An 18,489-nucleotide genomic window follows, 5' to 3' on the forward strand; every position below is an offset into this window, starting at 1 on the left:
TACTCAGAGGCTTGAATCCATCTTGTGAAATTCTTTTCATATCCGGGGAACTAACGCATGATTTGCACGACAATCCATGTAGCTCCCTCTGCAGGCGAATCCTGGGATTACTCCAACAAACATTTACCTCATGATATTATATTTTGGCTTCTGTTTTAGCTGTTTTTATTTTGTATTTTCTTTTTTCTTCTGTTGTAATAACTTTTAAATGCTCTCATGATGCCTATGATGTGTTGTGTGAAGCACCATGAATGACTTTGTTGCTGAAATGTGCCTCGCATTGAAGAAAGTCCCAGATAGACTAAAATGAAATAATTTATCCTTCTGTTCAACCGCTCTACGTTTCAGAGAGAGTATTCTCAATCAAGAATCTTGACTGTGAGCGAGTCCTTCCTTGCTGTAACTATTTAGGAACATGAATTAGAATTGTTTAAAACAGATGCTAACTTTGCCCTGAGGCATCAAGTATCGACAGCCATATCAACACTCTTTGTTTTTTTAGCTGCACCAAACATCATCAAGTCAAAAAGCGTAATAATAATCAAACCCTGACTTCCAACTACAGGACTGCAGGAATGTTACCGATTAGGAGATGCTCTGTGACCTCTCCTGAACTGTTTCTGAGGCGTAAATATGAACCTCTGTCAGAGGTGCGATATCATTTTCTCCCTGTGGTCGTGCGTTCGCCTGGAGAACGTGTCTGAAGCTGTCTGAGTGTGTTCACCTGAAGGTTACAGTATACCTGCAGAGAAGCAGCTGGGATATGACAGCTGCTTCTCTGCAGGTATACTGTAACTCAGAGAAGATCAGGCGAGACTGGATAACTACTGTTTTCTGCAACAAGAAGTTCCTCTCCCTTTTGCTTTTCTTCCTGTCTTCTAATCCTACAAACTTATCGTGTGTCTTCACTTGCTTTTTGCTCTTAGCTCCTCCTACAATCCTCCCATCAAATGTCCATCCGTTTACTCTGCAATTTCCTCTCAGACACTTTAATAGAGAGTTAGAGACACTTCACAGCCTTCTGCATTTGATGCACAAATGAGCAGAGATGAAACCGTCGCCTCTGGGGTTTGTGGCTTTGACAACTTCATCTAGCTCTCTCTCTCTCTCTCTCTCTCCTTCTCTCTTGCTCAGCCACACAGGTGCATATCAAGCATGGCTGGGCTTGCAGTAAAGTAGCCACACAGCAGCAAACATCTTATTTGTGTGAAATGTAAGATGACTTTCACTGTGTCTGCGCTGCAGGCGGAGGAGCTGGTATCACACAGCACCATCAAATCAGCACTTTTCATTCAGCTTGGATGTTTACCTCCAGGATGTTGCATTTTTCTCTCTGAACTAAAACTGATTACAATGCCCCCTTTAGAGGCACATTCCCCTGTTTTATTGGCTACTTAACGACATGTGTCTGCATTTATTATACAAGCCAGAAAGGAACGAAGGACATTACACTTTGGTGGTGTAATTTATCCCCAATAAAGCTATACGTTTCCCATTTAAAGAACTCTCATTTTGTTTGAATCACTAGACTGACTCTAATTATTATTATTATCTTTTGAGGATCATTCTCATAAAGATTCAGTTCAGATTGTGTGGGTTTAAAAAAAACAAAAACACACGTCTGGTCCAATCACTGAAATATGTTCCAGGAGCTGTGAGCCAACATGTTTCTGTGCACCGTAAAACACAGCTTGTTGGAAATACATATAATAATCTAGCTTGTCATCACTCGTATGGAATTGAATTCATTTTAAGAATCTGAAAAATCTTATCAGAGTGCTTAGCTTTGCAATGAAGTCTGGCAACATATTTGCAATGTGTTTTAATCATTTAATCACACTTTTAACTAAAACTTTTATAATATTTGGTTATTTTCTGCACTTATGTTATAGAATAAGTATGAATTTATGCTTGAAAATGTCTCAATTTTTCATCAAATGTAACTTGCCTGGTGATAACAACTCACAGATATGAGGGGAAGAAGGAGAAGGGAGGTATAATTTACATGACTCAGCTCTGAGGTAAGGGCATTCCTCAGGGAGCTGCCTTGCTTCAGCACATACTGTAAACCAAAATACAGCTGAAAAACATCTGTTTTTCTGTGAGGAGAACCATGGCCCTATGGTGCCCCAATGAGAAGAGGGATACTATTAGCTAAAATGTTCTCTCAACATGAATCCCAAAAGGTTAAAATGCAAAAATAGCCATTATCTTTCAATGTATTCTCTGTAAAGTTGGATCTATTTCATGCAGTTTATTTTCCAACATAGGACTCTGGTACAAAAGTGCATCTTCTTAAAATTCCTTGAGGAAGAGAAGATATAGCTCTAATTTTTAGGACGTATGCTCCAGTTTGTGGTCTGATTAAAAATGAATCTGAAGTCAAGTTTCCTCCATCGTTTCACAGCAACAACGTGCAACCTCCCAGGTGAAGGCATCGACAGTCTGCATGTTTTAGGCATTTCTTCATTGTTCTCCAAGAAATAAAAAAGTATCAAATATGTCAAAAGGCTGTTTTAAAAAAGCTCATAAGTCTTACCTTGTGGGGGGTTGCAGAGGCACCGAGCCCGTGCAGCGTCTCTGCGTGCACGCTGCACACTTGCTGAAGATGTGATGCAGAGTTAAAGCGCTGATAATAGTTCAGGCACGTTACGCAGGTTAAGGTGATAGTCCGGTTTCCATCCGTGCAATGAGCATCAGCTTCAGTCGCAGTCGACACTTCTGCTGAGGTTTGCAACGCAACTCAACCTTCATGCAGCCTACCTGTCAACACTGAGAGAGCGAGAGAGAGAGAGAGAGAGAGAGAGAGAGAGACAGAGAGAGAGAGAGAGAGAGAGAGAGAGAGATGCTGCCTTCACGGACCGAGATAAACTTGGTCTGCTGGAGGGCAGAAAGATGCAAATCAAGGCAATTATAATTAGTCAGAATCCCCCCCCCCCCCCCCCCCCTCCTTTTCTGCAAAATAATCCGGGTCCCAAAGGGTGACTTCCTAGTTCTTGATTGTAGCCATATCCACATGAAATGACCCCTAACCCTTACCCTACTACAATCAGATAAGTAGACTAAAGGATAGTGCATAAATGCTGTGGCTATATTGATTTAGGGACCATGGGGTGACTTCCTTGTTTTTAATTGTAGCCTTGCATCAACACTGAATGATACTATAATCAGATAAGTAAAGGATAATGCCCTTTAAAGTGTCCAGTTTAAGGGATTTATAGAGAAAATCAACCCCCGAGCCATTAAAGGACCCCTTAAGGTGTCAATAACTGCAGTTCCTCTAAAGGCCACCTGGGGGCCTCCTCAATTTTTAAAATGTCCAACTTTAAAGCAGAAACAAACATCTTTGCAGCCTGGTACAAAAGAAACTTTGGGTCTGAATATTAAATAATATTTGTGTCTTTCTATTGCTCGTTCTCGCCTATGGTTCTCCCATTTAAAATATGAGGACAGGTGCAACAAATAGGCTACGTCTTTAGCATTATAGCAGGTAAAGAGTAGGCTACATATTATCCCCCTTTTCCACCTTTTCAAACTGTCCCCTGTGGTCTAAATGAAACATCTGTGCTGTGCTTTGGTCAAAATATAACATGAATCAAGCACCAGAGGAGGTTTGTGACCCTGTATAAACCAGCTCTCTCAGAACGCTCCGTTTTGGTGTGTGTGTCTCTTTAAATGCAATGAGCCCCTGCTGAGTTTTCCTGGTAGACATTACTCCTCTGTAGCGAGAATAAAAATGGAGGACCTGCTCTAAAGTTTTGTTTTAGGCTGGGGGTGGAGTCCATGGGTGGAGATATCAGGGTAGGGGAGGGGATTTCTTTTAACAGAGATCCCACTGTGACATCACAAGGAGAGCACATTTGAAACGGAGCATTTTTCTCTGTTTTGTAAGACTTATGCAGACCACAAACAAAGGACTGGATAGATTTATTTCACATTTTGTGGGTCAGTAGACACTCAGGTTACCCACATGTATGTTCAAAAACACTGTACAAGTGGATTTTTCTCTCTCTCTGTACACTCTGATTCCTTTCCTTGGCTCCTCTCCTCTCATCTTCCTCCTGGCCAAGTTGGAAGTAAAAGACAGGTCAACATGCTTTAACAAACATCTGTAAAACTGAGGTGTGAAGCACATCTGCATAATTTGTCCTAAAGTTGTAATTTTAACAGTTTTAACACAACTTATACCAACTTATATTCATGTGGATTGCTCAGGTTATATGCAGTGAATGAAGATACAAAAAGGTATGAATGGATACACTCCTCCAGTAGAAATAAGTCTCCTCTCTCCTCAAGATGCTCTATGGGAAATTCTTCATCCTTCAAAACGACAGGAGGATGACGGAGGGAGATGACGAAAAACCCCAGATCGTTTTAAATGACAACAATTTTGGTACTCAAACAAAACATTATGGGAGCCCTACAGACATGCATTCACAGATAATATTTTGAGTTTTTCTGTGATTAGCAGTAAATTTCAGTTGTTTTCTGAAGATCTCTGCTTAATTATCCGATTAACTAGGGATAGAGATCCAGTGACAGCGAGTCGTTTTCTCAAAACCTCAAGAAATTAACAATTTTATCGAACTTATCTCAAGATTACACTTAAAGAAGTCGAGACCTTGATAGAATAATCGGACAATACTGGTTATCATAGGAGAACAGAGTACAATAAATATGGATGTATGTCCATGAAGGGCTTTCGTACAATAAAACCCACAAAAAGGAATTAAATTAAATTAGATTATGGACCAAATAAACTCAACTTTATCTATATAGCACTTTAAACACAACATAGTTGATCCAAAGTGCTGAACATTGCAGAAAACAAAGCATTAGAAAGTAACAGACAAGAACAACAACAAAAAAAACAAAAAACAAAAAAACAACAAAAAAAAGAAAAGAACAAGTGACAACATCAATAGTGGGAGAGAGACGGATGTCTGGAGGCAAAGAGTTCCACAGTTTTGGTCTTGCAATTAAAAAAGCACGATCCCCATTGGCACCTTGTCCTGTATCTATAGCACTGACAGAAGGTTTTGTGCTGATGACCTAAGATCTCTCACCGGCTGATATGGGGACAGGAGGTCTGAGGGGTAAGCAGGGGCAAGTCCATTTAATGCCTTAAACACAGTAAAACATAAAGAGCTCTTACGTTCATATTTGACACACAAATATCAACAACATCTTAAAAAAATTTGGCACTTCTTGTATATTTTTGTCCCCCTTGTGACAGTTTTCAGTATGTGCAGCACTCCTGGCAATGTGAACTACAAAACACATGACAGATCATGAAGAGGCTTTTATTCTTTCCTCAATGCATATCTCCACCTGCTGGACACTGTGCAAAATGCTCCTGCAAAATCAGAGTGCAGTAATCTTTTATAAATTGTGTTAAGTATCCACTTAACTCCAAGGATGAATGTATTAGAAATTGGTAGTTAATAGGAATTAACTTCTTTAGAAGTATTTTTGTTTGTAGCATCATGACCAGATGCTGAAAGCTCCTCCATTATGAAAAAAAACAAAACAAAAAATAGGCCCCACTGCCTCTCCACGCAGCAGGCAATGTTCATGAAGGCAGGGAAGCAGACAAAACTACATCTTCAAGCAGGATTGGCAGATAATGGCTGACCTTGCACATCACAGAGACGTCATTGCGACCACATATCGTCATTCTGACAGAGGCCTCAAGGCAGCTTGCCCTGGTAAGAGTCGACTATGCCCCAGGAAGACCGCATTGAAAGGGAGCTGGCCAAGTACCAGGGACTTCTGGAGGATTGCCGGGCACAGAGGGGTAGGAAGCACACTGCCATCCGGTGGAAGACGACTGCAGTCTGCTCTCTCAGAGTCTACACCCTGCTCGGCATGAGAGGGCTCTTGCAGAAAACGGCCATCAGGACTGCAAAGGAGGCAGAAGCAAAAACCTCCAGATGGCTTTGGATGAAAAAGGGGTGATCCATGACATAATGCTGCTGGGATGCAAGTGGAGGCTTGATCATCCCTGGAGAGGGTGTATGATGTTGAAACACCCAATAAACATCACTGGAGATGCATCCCAGTGAATCTGCAGGATGTAACGTCCATCCAGTGAAACATTTATTCATGTATTCTTAGTTCGTTTTCAATATTTAGTTGAATTGAGAGTTTAAAACCAAGACAAGAACGCAACATGACCATTTCTCAAACATCACACAGACAACAGCTTCAGTGCAAGAGTTGGATTTTTATTGTTTTTAACCGTCAACACAATCAGCAGAGAAACAAGGCATGACAAAAAGACAGAAAGAGACGTGATGGAATCAGATTTTGTTGAAAGCTGCTACGTCGACACTCTGGATCTGAAACAGACCAAACACAAGGAGACATGAATTTTACAATATGTGAAAGCAAAGATTTCAAATGTGCTTTTAGTTTCCCCAAAACAGTTTTGTTCCTTCATGGAGAGGATTTTAACTTACATAGTCTTCAAACTTGGTGATTTCCTCCTCCAAGATGTCTGTTCCCACCTTGTCGTCCTCCACCACACACGCTATCTGGAGCTTCTTGATGCCGTAACCCACCGGGACCAGCTTGGACATTCCCCATAACAGGCCGTCGGCTTTGATGGAGCGCACACATTCCTCCAGCTTTGCCATGTCGGTTTCATCGTCCCACTTAAAAAAATAAGGCAGGAGAGGTGTAAAGTGTCAGAATCTGTAAAATGTATAAAGCCTGTTTTTTATTGTTAGTTTGTTAGAAATGTAGGGTTGACTTACAGGTTTAACGTCCAATAAGATGGAGGACTTGGCGATGATGCTGGGCTTCTTGGCCTTCCTCTCGGCGTACTCTTTCAACCGCTGCTCTTTGATTTTCTCTGCCTCTTCGTCTTCATCGCTTCCAAACAGGTCAATATCGTCATCATCATCCTCTTCTTCTTCTTCCTCCACTTTTTTAACCGGCGCGCTGGTCTTCTGCTGGACGGCTGTGCCCTGAAAAGGGTTCAATATAACCACATTCTTAGAAAAGAGGTCTGTGGTGGTGGACTGCAGATAAAACTCAACACAAGGACCCAGTTGTTAAAAAAGAGATGATTGGATCTGATCTTGAAAATAATCCTGATCCCAGCAGAGGGCAGTATTCAGATTGGATTGAAGGAACAAAATTAAATCATTGAAGGAGGTCAAACAAAGCAAGGTTTTTAAAATTATGAGGAAATGTTTACACATTCTAACCTTAGTTTGATATTGAAATGCTGAAATGCAACCCTGACATAAAACATGCTGTATATTAAAAACATTTGAAGATTCTGTCCCTATGAAAAAAGAAAATCACCAAGATGCTGTAAATATCAGATAAAACATTCAAAGCAGCAGTCATGGTCTGTTATCCAAACTGCTTACTTCACTACTAATACATACTGATTTGGCCAAAAGGCAGTATATTTAGTATGAAGTCCCATTTAGAGCACAGGTAATCCAGATTTGGCTTCCATTAAAAGTCGTTATCTGGACCAGGTAAAATGGATTACCTGATACTGGATAGTTTCCATGCACAGATCATTCTCATCCAGGTTTTAACTCTTTTGAACAACGGGGCCCCAAATGTGTGCTTTGATGAAAACTGCAGGTGTGAACTCACATTTGTGTAGGGGACTGAAGGAGCGGGAGCTGAGGTCACCGCAGCAGGAGAATTCTCCAGAACAGATACCCGACACTCCAGTTTGGAAAGAGCGGCCCTCAAGTCTTCCACCACTACAGAAACGGAAACAAAGGAGATGATCATAACCACTGATGAAACGTTCATTTAAAATCAAGCACTCTGATCAGCTGTCAAATTTGATGAAACATAAATGAAGGTTCAGTCAGTTATTTTTTTTATGTTCAATCCTTGATGATTGACAGTTGCAGCATCTTGCGATATATATTTTTGTCCACATTCCTTAGGCTTGGTAGTTTGTCTTCATAGAAAATAAGCTGATGACCATAAGTCATGATTAACAGACTTAACCGTTCATTTGGACTGCAAGTACAAAGTACTAAATAAATACTTAAGTGCAACCTTTCGCTTTTGCTCTGATTCCCGAGGTTATGTAGGATTTTTTTTTTCATTTGTTACTTTGAAATGTGTGTGACGAGACCACTCCATCTACCTAACAGTTTCATAACAATCATCATTAAAAGGAAGAATGCTCCAGCATGAAACCAAAACAAACAAAAGAATAGCGGAGGGGTCACTGTTTGGCGACACCTCCACTATTCTAAAGACGCTTATGTGACATCCAAATGATCAGCGAGTATGTTCTTCTTCTTTTCTCTAGTCCTTGACTAAAACAGCTTTTATACACAAGGCCGTCCAGTCCATGTTAACACAGCTCTGACAACAGTACAACTGTCGGGACTCGAGCTTCTCACTCTTTGTAGACAGTCATGACTCAGAGACGTTTACAGGATATACTTGATTTATGCTGTATCTTATGTGTAATATGTCGCGCGTCCTTCCTTTGACACACACTAATGAAGCCTTATTCTTAAGAATCTTGATTCCAAATATGTTGAACTTTTAACTCAGAAGTAATTAATGAACGCAGAATGTGTGAAAAAGCAAATAGCGGCTCTAAAAATACACACCCTGTGCTTCAGGAGTCTAGACATGCAAGCAAAGAAAACAAAAGCACATTCATAGTTTTAGAAGTGGACAAACAAAGGCACCTTTTTGTAAGCTGTGTTTCTCCAGCTCCAGGCTCTTAATTCGACAGACCAGCTCTCCTTGATCAGCTGCACTGCTGCTCTGCTGCTGCTTTGGGTAGACACACAGAGAAACAAAATCAAGAAAATTCAATGAGAGCAATATCTGCAGGCCAAATCACACAGTGAGTCTTTTGATCACACTCAGGACTAGTAGACAGAGTGAACACAAAACACACAGCCAGCGTCCCATTTCAGAGACGTCTACAGCCTCAGACAGTAACACAGGGGCTAGAGTCTGACAGCAATTTCAGTGAGAAGCAGCTACTTGGATCGGGTTTGCAAAACTCCACACACACACACACACACACACACAAAAAATCATCTAATGGCAAAAAAAAAGCTAAGCTAAGGGTTGTACTGTAATACACTGGAGCGTGGATGTGAGCCAGGTGGTTTCAGGGACACACACGGTTTGGACGGCACTTACAAACTGGGACTGTTGACTCAGGGGAGGTTGACCAGACCCTCTGTTACACAGTGTGGACTTCAGCTGGGGGGGTAGGAGGGGAGTTCAAGCATGAAGAAGGGAGGGAGGGAGGGAGGAACACTGAATGACGTGCACAATGCTGAAGGAGAACAACTGAGGATACACCATTGATATGAGAGGTTTCATGGTAACGTCTCCAGTGTTTCCCCGACATTGACTCTAATATAACCCGAGGATGTTTGTCAACTATAAATATGTCCGATGTATTCTTAAAGACAGAGTCAGCAGCTTTTCCTAAAAAATAAGAATGTCCTCTGCCTGGATTTTCATATTTTGGTTGACTCGAGACGTTTCAGGGCGGGGAATTCATGCGTTTTCACCCAGCCAATAACAGCGTTCAGGGGGATTTGATAGTGGATACAATTTAGCAATTGCTCACCATTCAAACCAATGAATATTGCGGACATAGCGGTAAAGGCGGGACATATAATCACAGTAATGCTAAATACCAAGTCACCCAAAACACGGGGGGGGGGAACCTTGAGTCGGTTTTCTCCCAAGGACACGGAGTTGGTCTGTTTTTTGGTGGACAAGCAGGTACCAAACACAGTCGGTCAGCTTGTGCTAGCTCGCCAAATTATCAATTTTTCCATTACTAAGAAATGTTATGTTCTCAGGAAGCTGTAAACGCATGCTAACCATGCGGTGAGTGTGCGCCTCTGGTGGAAATGTTCCCATGAGGAGGGGCCCAGTTTGGATGTTGTGTGTACTGACTCTACATTTAAATGTTTGATAGACCGTAATGTCTGTTTAGTAAAAACCGATGTAACAAACTAGGAGTCTGAAACATGTTGAATCTGATCACAATTTTAGGCAGCAGAGTTGATACAACAAACACATAAGACATGCTTCCATGTTTTCCCAATAATCCTGTTGAGGACTTCACTAATAAAGGTAACAAATGGATTTACAAAAATACAAATATTCTCACTAGTCTATGAACATGAGTACAGGAGGGTTCAACCTCAGCACATTTAGTGCTTCAGCTTTGACTTATATAGAGAGGTATAGGAGAGAAATGCTTTGCTTTAAAATTTTCCTTTTTTAAACCTCTGAGACATTTAAAAAAAAAAAAAAAAAAAAAAAAAAAAAAAAAAGGAGTGGAACATGCAGGATAAGAGGCAGATACAGGGAATTGACTGTACTTACTCCTGCTAGAGATTTCTGGATGTTCTCCCGGGCTCGAGCAATGTCTTGCAGAATGCTGTTGGCTCCAGCATCCTGAGAGAAAATGAATACAACGCTGATGAATCATTTTGCCCTCACCCTCCTCAGCTCACAGTTTGCTCTTTTTGTGCAGTGTGCAAAGGCTGCAACAAGATTTAAACTTCACATCAAATGCAAGTCAGATTTTGTTCAAATCAGATTCATTAAAGTGCAAGAAATATTTATAAAAGATTAACAAAAGTTTAGGAAAGTGTCTCCAGGTTAGGCCTCAGTAATAATACATGAATCCTACACCATTGTATTTTACAATGTCAGAATTTGATTGTTTTTGAGAATAAGGAGAGGAGAAATTCACCTGAACCTGGCTGAAACAGAGGTCAAAAAGCAAAGATAAACAAAACCTCTGAGTCAGTTTAGTACCTGTGTTGGTTGTGGGGTGCCGTTCACCTGCTCATAGAAGCGTCTCTCCGCCTCGTCGTAGCGAGGTTTGTCGAACCAGATCTTCTCTTGGGCCAGAAAGTCGGTAGAAGACATGGTGCTACAGAGGAGAGAGCGAGGAAGGAGAAGAGAGGGATGTGTGAAAAGGACAAAGGAGGTCAGGGAAAAGAAAAGAAAAGAAAAACTGTATTACTACTAAACACAAAAAGAAACTATGAGTGACAATGAATGGAAAAATGCAACAATGGTTTGGGTTCATACAGCATCAGTCAGTCGGGGGAAAACTGAAAGCGAGCAGCGAGAAATAAAATATCAATGAACCAAGACGAACCCAAAGAAAAGAAAGATAATGAATGAAAAAAGGGAAATTGTTCACGCATTCAACGCATGAAAAAAATAAACAAAACCAATGAAAGAAAACTGAAACATCAGAAGCAGCTCCATTCTCCTGGTGTTTTCATACTTGTCCCTCAGTGGGGTGATGGAGGCAACGGACGCTGCTTCCGGCCTCCGACCTTTCTTCACCCCCACAGCCTCACTTCCATTGCAGCCGTGGAAACGACTCTCTGCGGCATCATAACGCCACTTATCCAGCCACACCCGCTCGCTGTCTGGGTGAAGGAAGTGGCAAACGCCTTCCCCCGACTCCTCTTCTTTCTCTGAGACCTCTGCTGGCTCCTCTTCTTCCTGAATCGGGAGCAGAGCATGGAACACTTCGGCTTTCCCCTGCATAACCGCCCTCTTCTCCTCCACCACCACAACTTCTTGCTCCTCCTCTTCCTCTTCTTCTTCTTCTTCTACAAGGCTTTGAGGGTGGTCGCTACTTCTGGAGGTGGATGCAGCGCTTGAACGTTTGGAGGAGTTGTTCCCGTACAGATTCTGGTAGAAGGCTGCTTCGGCGCGGTCGTACAGCGGTTTCTCCAGCCAGACGTCCCTCAGCAGCTCGATGGGGATGCGAGGAAGTCCGTTAATTGACTGCCTGTTTGTTGGCGTCACCACTGCTTGTTGGACGACAGGGGTTGAAGGGGTCGGGGCTAAAGATTGATATCCTTCATCAGGTGTTCTGGTTGTGATGGAGCGGTTGGGTGGAGAAGGGATGTTCAGCGAGTTGGGAATGGATGGCTGTGCGGTTCCTTCAACAAAGCGTTGTTCCGCTTGGTCAAAGCTTGTTTTGTTCACCCACACGTTCTGGACGACATGGTGGCAGGCCATCTGATCGCCATGGTGACACAACAGTCCTGAGGAAGACGGAGCAGAGGTGGATGGAGAGTTTGAGTTTTTCTTTCGTTGGACCGGGGTCGAACGGTTTGACTGGGTGGTCCCTTTTGAAGAGCTCGCCAACCAGCACTGGTAGAGGCTCTCAGCTTGCTCGTACATGCTGCGCTCAAACCAGATGTTAGCGCACTCAGACTGGAGGCCGATCAGTCCAGAGTGGGGGTTTGAAGGCTGACTGGTCTTTGTGTCTGACTTCTCTCCCTCCTTGGTGTTACTTGCGACCTTCTCCTCAGGGCGACTAGCAGAATTGGATGAGCGTTTCTTGCGGCGCTGGCGGCTTTTCCCACTGCGCTTTCCATCTCCGTTCAAGCTGCTGCTCTCTGGGGATGAAGACTCTCCGTTTCTTTGACCCGACTCGGTCTTGATCTTAAACCCCGGTGCCGAATTCGCTGATCTGTCCACCTGACAATGGCTGGGAGGCTGATCGCGCTCCGACTGATCCGATGCAGAGCAATGGGAGGTCTTCTTAGACATCATCTTTGATCCGTTGCAGGAAATAAAGACAGAAAACAACAAAGTACAGGCTTTTGGATTAGTTAGAGGGACACAGGAAGGGATAAGAGATACAAAGGGATTCATCTATTAGACTCATTACAGCAAATGCATCATTTAAAAATAAACATTTGTACTGGAAATGTGCGATGATGACACTACAAAATAGGGCCTGGAAAGTACTTCAAAAGATTTGATCAGATGAGCAAGCCATGCATATCAACTACAATGTTTCATGAATGGAATTTACTTTTTTTAATGGTTTTAGAGTGAATTTCAAGCAGATATGGAGTGAGTCTTACTAAAGACAGCCTCCAGCTAGCTCCTATAATAGTTGTGTTATCAAAGCAAACAAATCCTTTTAGAAACCCAACACTGCTTTCGAGACACTTTGGGTAAATAATTGTGAAAGTTGGAAAGACAGAATCACTCCCATGACTCCCTGACAGCCTCGACATCATCTTTTGTTATCGTTTTGATTGGCAGCCCCCTGGTGGTAGAATTGACATACGGTGCATTTAAAATGAGGCACAAGACTAGGACTGCATCATATAAAAAATATAGTATTTTGACAGATATGTCTGTAATACGACAATGATCAATGGGAAGAAATGTTATATTCTCATTTGAGTTGTTAGCAAAATGATTAGGGAGGACAATAGTTGGGTTTTCCACTATTAAACATGTGTTATGTGTAATGTTTATCCTCTGATGAACACACTTTGTCAACCAGGGCATCGCTGTAAATTCTTGACTTTATAACTTGTTTGAATATTGCATTCGGCTAAACATCACTATTTAATTGTGCAGCCCTTTTTTGGGAAAAGCATGAAAGGGAGATAAAGAAGGTGAAATGCTTCATGCTAAAGATTACATTTTTTTGGATTTAATAAGAATACATGCTGACATTTAGACATCTGTGAAATGCACCGACATGCTCATACAGGTGAGGTCATAACTCAGGTTTTGCTGTCAGAACGTCACAAGATTCATGCTTCTTTCTTTTTTTTTTTTAAATGGTGTTTCACTTTTCTGTTGCAATACAGGAAATGCATTCCCTTAATGTTTCATCATGTGGAAGGCAGTAACACTGAAAAGCATCAACACACGACTGAACACAGATTGGGACACCGTTTCAGGGAAGGCATTTTCTGCTTAAAATGTTTGACAAAAAATCTTCTATTCAAGCTCTGAACTCACCTTGCTTTGTAAATGTGTTGAGCTTAAACTATTATCAAGGTCAAATGCTCAACACGTTCTTTTCATCCAGTTAACCGCAAGCCATTGGGAAAGAAAATTAACAATCACCATCTTGCAAAACAATGTCACTTATTAAAAAAAGGGTCTAGAAATAGCAGTGGAAACAGACAAAACTCAAAACGACATAAAGGTCAGTGTTATAAAGGAATACTCACTTGTCAAATTCTGAATGCAACATGAGAGGAAAGAAACTATGCGTTAATTATTTCTCAACATAAACCTAAGGCTAACAGATTTTTTAAGGTTAACCCTTTAGTCGAGAATGATGACTAATATAAAAAAACATCTTGTAGGGGGTTGTGCTTAATAACACAGCCTTCGATTTTACCAACAACTTGGATGCATCCCAAAGGTTTTCCACTGTATCCAATTTCTCTCCAGTCAAATGGAAGGAACCTGGGGCTGCACTTTCCCCAGCCATCACAGAAAATGATCAGGCTGTCAAAGCAGTCCTTTAGAAAGTACATGATCCTAATTAGCCGATCAAACACAGAGACTGTGATATAAAAAACTAAGACTTTTAAGTTGGTGCTGTTTAATGTATTATGTGTGGGAGACAGACTGTAAATATTAATGGACGAAGGTTAAAAAAGGGCTTTTTTGAACAGGGTTTGTATTTGACTTTTGGTGCTTCTGCAGACAAGTGGACCCTCGACAAACTGCAATATTTTGCGCTTCCACATCGGCTTTGTTTTTCAACACCGAAGGTTGCCGCTTGATGGGTGACTATTGTAATTTGAAACAGTTAAGCACACCATAGCAGCAGTTTATGCTCCTACAAGAACAAAACGTGACCACAAGGAATTAAGATATATGAACATCAATTTGTACATCATTTGTTGTGTGGGTTTGTTTGGTCTATTATTATTTTTTTAAATCAACAAATAAACTAAAGGATTCATTTTCAAAGTACTGCAGCCGTTTAGATGTTCATAATACATTTAGATATTGTGCTGAATATCTGCATTAAAAATATCTTTATCTCTATCAGTTAGTGCGTTTGACCCAGGCAATATTCCTCCAAGCGGGTTGACCAGGTTAAAGTCTGACCTTTGGCTCCTTTGCCACTCTCTGACTCTATCCACTGTCCTATAAAGGCATAAAAAGTCCCCCCAAAACATTACATTTTTATTTAATTCCTGGGCCAATTGAATATAAGTGTAAACTTTATAGGGCCATTTGTCATTTTGTAACCCATGAGCCATTGCTGTGATTAAAAATGCATGATTGTGCTGAATTTCTTGCCAGATTTGATCATTTTTTAATGTTATTTTCCTACTACAAGATATGAAGATTCACCCCTTTAGACGCATCTAAATGGACAGCCAGTGGCAAAAACTGTCATTAACCAGCCAAAAGCTGGAGATATTCTATATTTTCAAAAATCAAAAACAAGCCCCTTGAATGCTTTCTGCCTTTTCTACTCTATTTGTGTGTGTGCAGCAAATTTAGCAAATGTTAACACAGGAGGAAACAGCTTGCTGCTATTTTAAGCGGCACATTAGTACCAATTTGGTGCTCTAGTAGGTATTTCTGGCAGCAGGACTGTGTGAGTAGGGATTGACTAAAAATAAACTACGGTGTCCATGTTTATAGTGATGAAGGAACGAGTCAATCCAGTGTAACAGCTCACTGGTGTGTTCTTAAGGCTGACTAAACTCTAACAAAGTCAAGCCTGCTAGGATGCAAGACTTAAGGACGTAGGTAGGGAGGCCTTAAGACTGTAGCGGAGTAGTGGGGTATCTCCTGCCTTTCATGATTCAAGCAAAAAAAAAAAAATGTATGCATGCATAGTAAGTTCTTGTTGTTAAATGGTCAGCAGTTAGAACAATTACACTGCCATGTCTATTTAATCAGTAACGTTTTTTTTTAAGTCTGCACTTCAAGTAGACTCAAGAAGTCTGCAGGAAGTCTGAGGAAGCCACTTATTGAGTTTCTTTATATAGCACATTTCAGCAACACAGCAATTCAAAGTGCTTCACACAGAAATCAAAAGCATCATGACAAAGGAGAAAAGAGCCGTTTAGACAGCCCTGAGGACTTGCAGACTTCAGGGGCACATGCTTGCAAAAGTCTGCATGCTGCAAGGATGGTTACGTCTGGGAATTTATATTCAGCTTAATGGTTTTTGGAGAAATCTGAGGCACAGAGGAATATGATATGTCAGGCTTTGGATACATAAACAACGCTTCAATTTAGTGTTTTCTTTTGTCTTTGCGTAAGGGTTTTTAGTATCGAGGGTTGCGACAAAAGATCATTTTTAATTACAGATCAATGCTGATGATTTTCTTGGTTACTGGATGTATAATTAAGTTTCTTCCCATGGATCAATTGATTTACACCTCTGAATATGGCATCCTTAAATTACTGGTATAAAGCAGGACCTAGATATAATCAATTTGCTAACACAGATGACTCAAGACAGAAAATATATCTAAATTTGAGAATCTATAGCAGGGGTGGGCAACTGGCGGCCCCCATCAATCCTCAAAGTGGCCCTCAGGTCAATTTTTAAATATCAATTAATTGGAAACGTGAAGAAAATGTGACAAAATCTGCCATGAAATCATGAAAACCAGAAATACGTCCATAATAATATTTGATCAATGGCATATGTTGAGTTAAATTTGAGACATAATTGACTTTTTTTTAATAATTGATTCATAATTGATCGTTTTTGTATACTACAATTTGGCCCTTTGGCAGGGAGAATTAATTGAATGTGTCCCTTGCCGTGACCAAATGCCCATCCCTGATCTATAGGGATGCACCGATATGGAAAATCAGACCCAATAGCGATGTTTTTTATAACGGTGTAAGACTCCAACAACGCCAACATTTTGACCATCAGAACAGATCAGAGAAAAAAACTCTACTCTGATCAGATGTCAGATGTACTGAATGCCATCGTTTGAATACGCACACAACATAAAACCATCAGCTACTGACATCGGGTCATGCCACATTACTTGCTGATGGGACAATGTTAGGGCTGATATTGGTTGATACCAATGTAAAAAAAAAACATCCCCTGTTCATTAATTTAGTAGCTTATCATGTGATTGATGGGTCTCTGCCAGTTTTATCCCACAAATGATCACTTTTTTGTTTTTTTAAAGGTTTATTTGTGGTTTTATATTTTAGTGACAGGACAGTGGATAGAGTGAGAAATTGGGGGGGGAGAGAGTTGGGAATGGCATGGGGGGGAAAGGAGCCCTAGATCTGATTTGAACCTGGCTGAAAAGTTTGGGAACCCCTTCACTAGGCTACCAGCGCCCCAAATTATCACATTTTCATCCAGCAACTACTTGTGGAAGTCACCTCAAATAACCTTTGCCATGTTTCCACTGTCTTTTCTCCTTTTGATGTCCTTTTTATTTTATAAATAAGCTGGTTGATGTGTTGTCCTACTGGCCCATACAAGGTGAGTTCACCTACACAAGAGGTTGATATCTGGATCACGGGTAGATCAATTATCCCAAGAAGAGTGGGGTAATGTTTCCAAGGCACATGTTCAGCTAATAAATATACAAACTGAATATCACTGAAGAGTTTTAAAGTATACCCACCTCATCTTAACAGGACTAAAGCATCCTCAAACCCAAATCTGAATAAATCAGTGTAAGTTAATTTACAATACAGATCCTGTTTAAGAGACTTCACATGCTCACTTTAAATGTCATGACACGTCTCACATGAATGCAGAAAACCCTGTCGTGCTGGATGTTACACAATGAAATAAAAAAGGTAAAGTTCAAAGCCTCGACACAGATGTCATCATCAGAAGGTGTGCCATGCTAACCTCATAGCAACATTTCATCTGACACGTAGCTAGGATGAAATGATGTAAGTAGGTGGTTAGTATTCAATGGGACAACGACATAACACTGTTTGTTTAAAAATGCGACACCGCAGCTTTAGTTTTCATTTGGACTTTTGTGTAAAACACGTTTAAATATGTTGAGGGGCGGAAAATGAAGCCGGCGTGACAGCAGCGTTAGCATTAGCATTAGCACTAGCCCTTGTTAGCCGGTTGCTAGCCTCGGCTAACACAAGATGTACAACATTGAATATTCATCAATTTACCAAATATGTGGTTTAAATAAATCACAACAGCCATCGACAGAACGAAACAAAGGCTGTCAAGTCTGCGTCAACGTTACTTACTGCTGTTTCTGTTGGTCTTGTCGGTGTGAAACGAGGCCGGTGGATGAAACGTGCTTCTCCAGTCGTGAGTGACAACAGGAAGGAGGAAGAGGAGGAGCTGGAGGAAGAGGAGGAGGAGGAGGAGGAGGAGGAGCTGGAGGAAGAGGAGGAGGAGGAGGAGGAGGAAGAGGAGGAGGAGCTGGAGGAAGAGCTGGAGGAGGAGGAGGAGGAAGAGGAGGAGGAGGAGGAGCTGGAGGAAGAGGAGGAGGAGCTGGAGGAGGAGGAGGAAGAGGAGGAGGAGGAGCTGGAGGAAGAGGAGGAGGAGGAGCTGGAGGAAGAGCTGGAGGAGGAGGAGGAGGAGGAGGAAGAGGATGACGAAGAGGAGAACGAAGAGGAGGAGGAGGAGGAGCTGGAGGAGGAGGAGGAAGAGGAGGAGAACAAAGAGGAGGAGGAGGAGGAGCTGGAGGAGGAGCTGTAGGAAGAGGAGGAGGAGCA

The 18,489-nt window shown here is 41.5% G+C and overlaps 2 protein-coding genes across 11 annotated transcripts in view; both read right to left on the reverse strand.

Moving 5' to 3' along the window:
• The window catches only part of bcar3 (BCAR3 adaptor protein, NSP family member), a 74,427-nt gene extending 71,716 nt beyond the window's left edge, over positions 1–2,711 (reverse strand). The window contains exon 1 of the mRNA XM_065955672.1: positions 2,540–2,711. The gene's annotated coding sequence lies outside the window, so the exon portion shown is untranslated. The remainder of the gene's footprint in view (positions 1–2,539) is intronic.
• A 3,495-nt stretch (positions 2,712–6,206) lies between these two features.
• Positions 6,207–18,175, reverse strand: eef1db (eukaryotic translation elongation factor 1 delta b (guanine nucleotide exchange protein)). Of its 10 annotated transcripts, XM_065955681.1 has the most exons (10): positions 13,789–13,852; positions 11,285–12,573; positions 10,804–10,921; positions 10,366–10,437; positions 9,157–9,219; positions 8,691–8,778; positions 7,621–7,733; positions 6,759–6,971; positions 6,462–6,656; positions 6,207–6,341 (listed from the first exon to the last, which is right to left on the reverse strand). In XM_065955681.1, exons 2-10 carry the CDS (start codon positions 12,571–12,573, stop codon positions 6,303–6,305), a joined length of 2,190 nt encoding a protein of 729 aa, XP_065811753.1. In that variant the 5' UTR covers positions 13,789–13,852; the 3' UTR covers positions 6,207–6,302. The 10 variants fall into 10 exon arrangements, with proteins under 10 accessions (XP_065811753.1, XP_065811754.1, XP_065811755.1 ...); XM_065955682.1 differs by lacking the exons at positions 11,285–12,573; positions 13,789–13,852 and adding an exon at positions 18,016–18,175; XM_065955683.1 differs by lacking the exon at positions 11,285–12,573 and having other exon boundaries at positions 13,789–13,834.
• Between the last annotated feature and the right edge of the window lie 314 nt (positions 18,176–18,489).

The sequence above is a fragment of the Labrus bergylta genome, chromosome 6 (assembly GCF_963930695.1).
Source record: "Labrus bergylta chromosome 6, fLabBer1.1, whole genome shotgun sequence".
In the NCBI taxonomy this organism is placed as follows: Eukaryota; Metazoa; Chordata; class Actinopteri; order Labriformes; family Labridae; genus Labrus; species Labrus bergylta.

What these genes read in the sequence shown, in the direction of transcription:
- eef1db (XM_065955675.1), bottom strand. Translation starts at nt 12,675, where the DNA reads ATGAATCCCTTTGTATCTCTTATCCCTTCCTGTGTCCCTCTAACTAAT. An exon ending in GCACCCCACAACCAACACAG is followed by an intron (nt 10,438 to 10,803) that starts GTACTAAACTGA and finishes ATTTTCTCTCAG; the next exon opens with GATGCTGGAGCCAACAGCAT. An exon ending in CTTCAGTCCCCTACACAAAT is followed by an intron (nt 6,972 to 7,620) that starts GTGAGTTCACAC and finishes AACCCTTTTCAG; the next exon opens with GGCACAGCCGTCCAGCAGAA.